The sequence below is a fragment of the Trichechus manatus genome, unplaced genomic scaffold, assembly GCF_000243295.1.
Source record: "Trichechus manatus latirostris isolate Lorelei unplaced genomic scaffold, TriManLat1.0 scaffold00055, whole genome shotgun sequence".
In the NCBI taxonomy this organism is placed as follows: Eukaryota; Metazoa; Chordata; class Mammalia; order Sirenia; family Trichechidae; genus Trichechus; species Trichechus manatus.
Genome location: NW_004443991.1, coordinates 2,805,647 through 2,815,978, shown reverse-complemented (window position 1 = coordinate 2,815,978; position 10,332 = coordinate 2,805,647). Strand labels below are relative to the sequence as shown.

At 34.3% G+C, this 10,332-nt stretch overlaps 1 protein-coding gene across 1 annotated transcript in view; it reads right to left on the bottom strand.

The window, feature by feature from the left end:
* Positions 1-7,105: 7,105 nt before the first annotated feature.
* Positions 7,106-10,332, bottom strand: part of CEP97 (centrosomal protein 97) — a 34,446-nt gene continuing 31,219 nt past the window's right edge. Inside the window, exon 11 of the mRNA XM_004378146.2 lies at positions 7,106-8,851. Coding sequence (XP_004378203.1) covers positions 8,150-8,851 — 702 coding nt within the window. The 3' untranslated portion in view covers positions 7,106-8,149. The remainder of the gene's footprint in view (positions 8,852-10,332) is intronic.

The following is a 10,332-nucleotide window of genomic DNA, read 5'->3' as shown; positions in this document are numbered from 1 at the left end:
ATCCTGCATCTGGCTCCTGTTTCCTCCGCCACCTAGTCCATCCTGCTCACCTTGCCAGGGCTTTTGTTTGTTCTGGATCCTGCAGCTGGCTCCTGTTTGTCTGACCTCTGGATCTTGGGACTTGAGCTAGCAGCTTACCTGAGGTCTTGCCTGCCGATCTTCAGATTCGTCAATCTTCACAGCCTGTAAGCAACGGCCCTACTCTCCGACCTGCCAAAGTTGCGATTGCCAGCCCCTGTGGCTACGTGAGTCAGGAGAAGCCTGCAACGGCCCTGCTTTCCAGCCTGCTGATCTTGGGATCGCCAGCCCCTGCGAGTGGAAACAGAAGCCTCTTTCGTGCCCCATGGACTTGGGACGTTACAGCCTCTAAAAACTATGTGAACCATTTCCTTGATATAAATTTCTATATATATATATGTATTTATACATTTTACTGGTTTTGCTTCTCTAGAGAGCCTAGCCTAAGACAACCACTAATCTGTTTACTGTCCGTATGATGTAACCTTTTTCAGAATGTCATATAAATGGAATGATAAAATATGTACTCCCCAGATTCTGATTACCAGAAAGTTTGGAAATCATTACTCTTGCTAATTCAGGTACTATCTAAAACAAACACCAACATCCACCTGGCCACCAAACTGGGAATCAGCATCAATTTAGATACATTTTAAAAAGATATAGCCTCTCAACTCTGTATGTTAGATTGTATAATTTAAAAGAATCTTATTTGAAGTATAAGGTTTTATTTTCCTTCAAAGACAAATGAGAGTACAAGAAAAGCTTTGTTATTCTGCTGACTTGCTTTTTATACTTCCTCTTCAGAGTGTGCACTTCTACTCCCACCGATGTGTGTTTGTTTCCAAACCAGTTCATGCCAGTTATACCTTATTATAATTATACAGTCTGATTACATATTACATGAACCTCTGAAGTCAAGTAGAACTTGGAAAACAAAATTGAGTGCTTTAGAAAGACTCAAATATAAATTGTTTTAAAAAGTTAAAAAAAAAAAAAAAAAACTGCTATCGATCTAGGTAAGAGCAAGATAAAAGACCAGAGGGAGAAATTAAAACAAACAAAAAAACCTAGATGTACTCTGCATTCAGATGACTTTACAAATTCTTTTAAATTCTCCCCCCATTTTAAAGAAACCCAAACTAGAAATGGTCCATTATATGTAGAATTTACACACAAAAGCCACAGAACTCCAGAGTGTCTATACTCAAACAAAACAACATTAAAAAAGATCCAAGTTGGAGAACTTACGCTACCTGATTTCAAGACTTATTATAAAGCTATATTAATCAAGATAGTGTGGTATTGACATATAAACATATAAATCAATTGTACAGAATAGAATCCAAACATAGACTCACGCATATATGGCCAATTGATTTCGACAAAGGTGCCACAGCAGTTAAACAGGGAAAGGACAATCTTTTCAACAAATGGTGCCAGACAACTGGATAACCACATGCAAAAAATAAATAAGTCTCAAACTTTATCTCACACCATATTGAAAAAATTAACTAGAAATGGATAATAAGCTTAAATGTAAGAGGTAAAACTATAAAATTTGAGAATATCGAATATCTTAGTGACCTTGAGTATGGCGAAAAAAATTCTTAAAGACATCACAAAAACATGAACTATAAAAGAAAAAATCAGTAAGTTGGATTTCATCAAAATTTACAACTTTTACTCTTCAAAAAACATAAAAAGGCAACCCACAGACTGGGACAAAATATTTGCAAAACATATTTGATGAAGGATTTGCATCTAGGTTATATAGGAACTCATATAACTCAAAATGAGACAACGCAATTTATTAAGTGGGAAAATTTTTGGAATACTTCATCAAACTTTGGGACGCTTAACCAAAGCTATACAGATGATGAATAAATAAAAGGATGTTTAACATCATTAGTCATTGCTGTTGTGTGCTTTCAAGTCGATTCTGACTCACAGGAACCTTATATGACAGAATAGAACTGCTCCATAGGGATTCCTAGACTAATCTTTACAGGAGCAGATTACTAGGTCTTTTCTCCCAGGAGCCACTGGTGGGTTCAAACTGCTGACCTTTCAGTTAGCAGCCAAGCTCTTAACAATTGTGACACCAGGGCGCCACAATGAGATACTACTATACATCTACTAGAATGGCTAAAATAAAAAGACTGACCACACAAAATGCTGGTGTAGAAAAACTGGAAATATCCTATACTGCTAGTGGGAATACAAAATGATACAATCACTTTGGAAAACAAAATTTGGTTTGGCAGCTTCTTAAAAAGTTAAATATACAAATACTCTATGACCCAGCCATTCCACTCCCAGGTATTTACCCACGAGAAATGAAAGCATATGATCATGCAAAGACTTGTACATGAATGTCCATAGAAGCTTCATTTGTTTAACCGCCAACAACTGGAAACAATCCAAATGTCCATCAATAGATGAATAGATAAATTATAGCAAACACATACAGTTGAATACTACTCGGCAATAAAAAGGAATTAATTATCGGATGAATCTCAAAATAAATAATTACATTAAGTAAAAGAAACCAGACAAAATATAGGCAGTCCCCCCAAAATACATGTCAACTTGGTTAGGCCATGATTCCTAGTATTGTGTGGTTGTCCTCCATTTTGTGATTCATGTGATTTTCCTCTGTGTTGTAAATCCTACTTCTGTAATGTTAATGAGGTGGGATAGGCAGCAGTTATGTTAATGAGGCAGGACTCAATCTACAAGACTGGGTTGTGTCTTGAGCCAATCTCTTCTGAGATATAAGAAAGAGAAGCAAGCAGAGAGACAGGGGGAACTCATACCACCAAGAAAGAAGCACTGGGAGCATAGTCCATCCTTTGGACCTGGGGTCCCTGTGCCGAGAAGCTCCTCGACCAGGGAAGACAGACAAGGACCTTCCTTCAGAGCTGACAGAGAAAAGAAAGCTTCCCCTGGAGCTGATGCCCTGTATTTGAACTTGTAGCCTACTAGACTGTCAGAGAATAAATTTCTCTTTGTTAAAGCCATCCACTTGTGGTGTTTCTGTTACAGCAGCACTAGATGACTAAGACACCGGGTTATGAACGTCCGACCTATGTACAACCCGCAGTTACGAACCTGCCCCCATATAGTCTATTATATTAAAAATTCAAGATAGACAATAGCTCGCAATAACCAACGGGCACTATTTTATGACATGCATCAAAACATTATTACTGTATCTTTATGTTAAAGATATTTTAATGTATCTGGAAGTGTTTCCTTAATGTTTTTTATGCATAGAAATGTACACAGTATACTATATACTAAGACAAACATTTTACTGACTGACATTAAATACGAACCGTACCTGACTGTTCCAGCTTACGTACAAATTCGACTTAAAAACAGATTTAGAAACGGAATTTGTCTGTAATCCAGGGACTGCCTATAGATACAGGGATTACAGAGGGGGTGAGAAAACATTTGGGGGTGCTGGATATGTTCATTATCTTGATTTTTGTGATCGTTTCATGGGTCATATGCATCAAAATTTATCAACCAGTCGTCTTTAAATATGTGCAGTTTATTGTAGGTCAATTATATCTCAAGAAAGGTGTTTTTTTAAGTTTATGATATATATATTTTTTTAATGATTCCCTGCTCTAACCAATCTTTTGATTAACCAACCAACTACAGGTGCTAATGTGTCAAATAAGAGAGCTTCTACTCTTCTTACTCACCCCAAATGCTTCCAGTGTCCACTGTCTTCACAGCATCTAATAATGTTATCCATGCTCTTTCAGGAATGATATCTGCTCTTCTCTACCCAGCAAATTCCAGTGAGTATCCAGGAAATAATGAAATCTATACCAAATAAACAGCATCTCTTTCACTTCATATTCATTTTCATAAGGCTAGGGCTGTTTGATTGTGACCTCAATTATATCACACGACTACACAGGATCTTAGTAGAGTTCTAGTTGCAACTTATTCTGAATTTTATTTACCCATAAATTACAAACAGTGAATAAGAACCATTACCAGCAGTCACTATAATACAGATGATATACTCAAACAAACGTACAAAGCTTTTATTTAAAATTAGAGACACAAATACAAATTAAATAAGTATAATATAAAATATTTTATTAAGCCTTCATAAAACAGACCATAACCACTTCATATCATCTACTATTTCAACAACAAAATTAAAGGGAAATCTAATAGTCCACAATCAAATTATTTTTAAACTCTTGCTATCAACATTAAAATTATTATAAAACACTCAAAGAAATTTAATTATAAAATTAACAAAGCCACTACAGTGATTCCTGCTATCCACTAAATTCAATAATTAAAATTTAGTATGATTTTTTATTCATATACAAATAAAAAGCACCTCATTTTTAAAAGATAATTAATTTCTCCCCAAGGCTGTGAGGACTGCTTTACTTTTCATTTTAATATGGCACAACATGTTTGATCAGTGAAAGCAATCTCATTTAAAATGTTTAGAATGTTCTTTATAGACCCTTTCTGCTTCACTGCATAATGAGGGGGTCATATAAGTTAAAATATGACAATATAATAAATATTCTTTAATAAGGAATGTGGCAAAATAAAAATATACACTACACAATGAAGTACCTTATCCTTTTCATTATGAATGGGAAATTGATCAGACTTATCCTATATTTTCCCTTTTTACTGTGTATTAATTCTTCCGAAAACGGGGTTTTATATATTATTGTTATGAAACCAATTCTAAGAAATTGTGCAGAAAAAAAAAAAGTACCGAGAGATAGTATAATATCTTAAGCCTCTATTGTTCCTGAAATACTTATAAAAAGTGGAAATACACTTGTCTTGGGTAGATAACAGGAAAATACACTGTTATAGTGTTTATGTATTTAAAATAATCTAAAACAAATAAGAGAAAAACCCACACACAAGAATGGTACCCACATTATTCAATAATTAAGTTATTTGCATATATACAATTAATTGTGCAGATAAATGAACATTTTCCTAAAACATGCACATTATAAGGTCTTTTATAATTAAATTTATAAAACCAAACTAAATTGTGTATGTGTCAACTGTCATGATTAAAGTTTTCAGCATACCGGGAGAGTTTAAACTTTAACATCTGTTCTGTAAAACTGAAGATGAAACATAATTAAACTTAACATTTCACTAGAAAATTTTATACTTATTAGTAACCTGTCATACTCCTGTCATCAAATAAATTAACTCTTAGATGCAGTTGTTTCTAAATATTTAATTTCTACTATACTGTTCTTTAAAAAACATTCTAATCAAATCACATTTCTTAGAGAAAATTCACTCAGGGATTCGAAGGAATTAGTTATTTTCTATAAGCAACTCTATTTTGAGTGGTAGAGTTTTAGCTCTCTTAGAACTTTTTTCCTCTTTCCAAGAGAATGAAAAATATACGGACTCCCCTATTGACTTACTAAATGGAGAGATTAATAGAAAGGGTAAAATAAAATTTTCAGATACAATAAATACCATTTAAGTTTTCACAGTTTATTTACTACTAACTAGCTATAACCTTAGACAAATCACTTAACTTCTCTGTTCCTTAGTTTTATCTTTAAAATAAAGAGATTAGAATTATAATCTCTAAGGTTCCTTCCAGCTCCCCCATGGTATGATTCTGTGCTTCTACAGAAACTTCTATTAATATATTGAAATTTTCATAAATCAAGGGAATTGATGTGAAATAAAATAGCACAGCGGAACTAAACCACTCCTGTTAGAAAAAAACACTAAGACTGTGTTCAAAGCTCAACTTACCAAACATGTCCACACCCATTCCCTCTAAAACCAGACCAATCAATAGCCCATAGTTACCAGAATTTAGTTACATAAATCACTTTTAAATTATACTGTAAACCCATCAAAATATATTAAGACTATGCCACAAACTTCCTACATTCTAATTTACATTATTTTCATTCTATCTACATTCAAGATAATCTGTACAGTTAAGGGGCACAGGCTGCTTAATATTCTTGTACTTCAAAAGTAATAAAACAAAATACAGATGGCATAAAATTAATAATTCTGTCAATTTTTTACAAAAGTATTCTGAATAGTATTTATGGGCTAAAAGGAAATCCTGCTGATAAATTCTGATGTTCAAACAAATTTAGTTGTGTTTCACCATTTCTTGTTAAAGAAAGACAGGAGAGGATGTTAGCAGACACCTACGCAGGTTAATACTGAACAAGGACATTTCAGCAGCTTTTATGAAAAGTTAATGTACCATGAAGTAGCACTTTGGTACTAGTGCAGTGCAAGTTGGTTTTTCTTTGTCTAACTATGGGCAGCAAATGAGGCACTTAACTGTAAAATAGAAAAATAAGGCATATCTAAGAAGAAATTCAAAATCATTCATAAAAAGATAACCAGCATTACTCAAAAAGTAAAAAATTCAATTTTTATTTAACATGCATTCAACGTGACACGTGCTTTACTAGGGAAAATCCTTCTGAAGATAAAACTGCTGTTTGGGTTATAAGATACAGAAAACATTTCCTCTGCAGGAGATCCTGGATTTCTGAGAATGAAATCCAAGTCTTCTCAACCTGAGTGCTACATATTTATAAACCCAGAAAAACACATCTGACCAGACTTGGAGAAACATTTCTAACTATCAACAAAGTATAACATGTGATCCCTGATTTTATCCTTGAAGGATCAGAAGTTTTTATTTTATATAGCTTCAAAGAAGGGGACCTAGTGACGATAACAGAATTATAAGTAGATATTTAGCACCTAAATTTTTAGAGAACACTTAATTAAACATTGCCGTAGTTGTATATAACTGTATATTCATGGATTGGGGAAAATCAGTTACGTTGTTCAATGGTATAAGAACATTCTCAAAGATTAAAATACCAAGTTTCCAAAAATTACCCATCATTGGCAAATGCATCTATCTATAACATTCGAGCACAATCTTATCATTTCTTCCCGAACTTACAGATAAATATTCTCTTTACCAAGTAAAAAATAAGTGAGGTTTATATTTTTTCTTAACCATCACTAAACTGTATTCCAAATGTGGCATTTTTTCAGCATTTTAGACATAAAAGTTTTTTTTTTTTTTTTAAGAAAAAAAAGGGATGCATATTCTATCAGTAGTATTACTTTGAATGTTCTTCCCTATGGAGGCAGAGGTCAAAAGTGAAATGAATGGCCACAAACCTTCTGCTGAAATACACGAGCAAACACAAGCAGGAACAAAGAACATGAACATACATTAATTTCTGGAAACATATTGGCACATAAATGCTTATCTGCAGGGTAAAAAAAAAGCACTAAATGAAAAAATAATAAATGTTTGCTGCGATAATATCCCAAGTAAACGGAGTCTAGCATTTGCTTTCTTCACAGCTAAGAGAAATGTTCTTGTGCAGTCTAAGTAAGCCTGATTTTAAACCTGGGTGGAACACTTTACTTCGTATGTTAAAACTGATATATGATATTAACTCAAGTCTTCCATGAGACCAATTAATCATCTCCACTGAGAAATTTTATAATCTTACCTTTTCTTCCTGAATTTGCTCAAAAGAAGGCTTTCCTTACTCTTAAGGGAGGCAAAAGGCTTAAAAAACATGTTCTTACTCCAAGAAGACTGGATATTTTCAACAATTCATTATCCTCAAATTTGTCATTGTATTTAACAATTACATTCCTTACTACATAATTAATTTCCTCATATACAGAAGAATCAAAATTTTCTTATTTATATCTTGAAGATAAAATTTCCTATTTTTTTAAAGATATTCCAGTTTAATTATTTTTGAAATGAAATAATCTGAGTACATAAAAGAAATAAGAACATCACTGATGCAATTCAGTTGTTATGAAATAAAGTGCATATAGCTCTCAATGTAAATATTGTTTGGTACATTACAGCTAAGTAAAAGGCTAGCAAAATCAAAATGAAGACTCAGTTCATTATGTAGAATCTGGAAAATACCAGACAAGAATACAAACCCTGTATAAATAGTAACAAAATTGAGGGGAGTATTCCTCTCCAAAAAAAATTAAAATGAAGCAGGCAACTGAAAACATTTTTAAGAAAAGTGGATTTCTGCTTCCCAAGAGACCAGACACGCTACACAGTGATACCAACATGCAATACCTGAAATGCAGAATCACACTCTGACTGCTGCCCTTGAACTTCTGCATTTAACTTACGATTCTCTGGTGTCTGGCTGATTTCATCTTGCAAAGGAAGAGATAGGCCATGAGTCTCATCTACAGAAGCACTGTCAGACATGGCATCTAATTTTTCCGGGGAACAAGCTATATGAAGCTTACTATCTGCTATTTCTTCATCAAAATTTGTCCTCTCATCAGCATCTTCTAGCTGTTGAACCGAAGTTAAATACTGTTCAAGTAGACTATTATCCTGTTCATTGTTTGAGCTTTCCTTATTCCATTCATCATTTTCTTCACTAACATCCCCTAAATCTGACTCTCTGTCATATTTGACTGTGTCAGTGGAATTACCCATTATAGAACTTTCACTGCCTTCTGTGGAATTTTTTTCAAATTCCAAAGAATCCTGTAAACAATGAATCTGTTCTGTTAGGGAGGAATGAAAACCAGAGTCTGGAAATTCTGGTAAGGACTTCTCTTGAGGAGCTTCATCAGGAGCAATGAACCAGTCTGAATTTTGATCTGAAGAGGGCTCCTGACTCTGAGCGAATAATGGAGGTTTAGGTGGCACCAGGGTACTTGATTTAGGAACATCAGCATGCCAAGAACCGAGGCGCTGGTCCAGGGTCTGTTGCCAAGCTTGTAAAGACCTTACCTATAAATCAGAGGATATAGTTTTATTATAAAATGAGAAGCATGCCTGTTTGACAATTGCCCTTTGAACTTTTTTTCCAGCAGTCTTGAAGTTGGTAAATGGCAGAATCAGAAGTTAGAAACTGCCTACCTCCAAAGCCTTAGCCTTTTCCTAAACCAGGCTGGTGTAAGTGGTACATGACCTTGGTTACAAAAGGCTCTCACCAGGAGAGTGGGGATGGTCGAAAGCAATTCTCTTGCTTCTACAGGAAAAACAATTCAAAGCCCAACAGTACATATCTAGCTGACCAAGGGGCCAATAATGTACTGAATATGCACTGAGGCCTATTCAATACGATAGATTAGTGCCTATTAATGTAAGTAAATTCTCTAAAATAAAAGTGTCATTTTAGATAGCCACGTAGGGATAAGTTTTTAAACACTAACAATATAGTATATGCAATTCTCTAAAATATCTAAAAATAGTCCAAACTCTTGATAATATGACCTTTACTTTTAATATTCTTAAAATTTCAAACTGCAAGCAAAAAAGCGATATATAAAATTTTTTTACCATCCTTCAAGGTAATCACTGATAGTAGTTTGATACATATCCTTCCAGACCTCTTTCTATGTATTTTCAAATACACAGGGCTTTTTAAAACATGCGTGGAACCCTAAAAGACATATAGTTCTACAACTTACTGTTTTTCACCAAGCAACATTATTTTGGAGACCTTTCAATGTCAGTCCAAACTATTACCTTATTCTTTTCTGTCCCATATTATTCCATCTGGAAGCCTGGTGGCACAGTGGTTAAGAGCTAAGGCTGCTAGCCAAAAGGTCGGCAGGTTGAATCCACCAGTCGCTCCTTGGAAAACCAATGGGGCAGTTCTACTCTGTCCTGCAGGGTCGCTATGAGTTGGAATCAACTCAATGGCAACAGGTTTGGTTTTTTTCAGTATATTATTCCATAGTACTGTTATTCCATAATTTAATCATTCCCCTACGGTTGGTAATTATAAACCTTACAAATCAATAACTATTTTTTAATTTTGTGGGCCAAATCCTATCATAAGACAATATTTTATAAAAACATTTCCAAGAAATTATTAAATAATAAGCCATACTCTTCACCTTGAGGAGGGTGTTTAATATACTTGACCACTCTATGAATATCTCAATAAATCTAGAATTTTTTTTTGTTCACGTATTAGGTAAATCAGAAGGAGGGGGTTTACCTGGTTCCAAAGGAATCTGACAGCCTCTTCTTGCACAAATTTTTTAATACGTTCCTCATATTACAGAAGTATTTGACCTGACTTCAGAACCTGCTACACAGCTACAGTAGTCAAAACAGCCTGGTACTGGTACAACGACAGATACAGTGACCAATGGAACAGAATTGAGAACCCAAGTGTAAATCCATCCACCTACGGTCACCTGATCCTCGACAAGGGCCCAAAGTCCATCAAATGGGGAAAAGACAGTCTTTTTAACAAA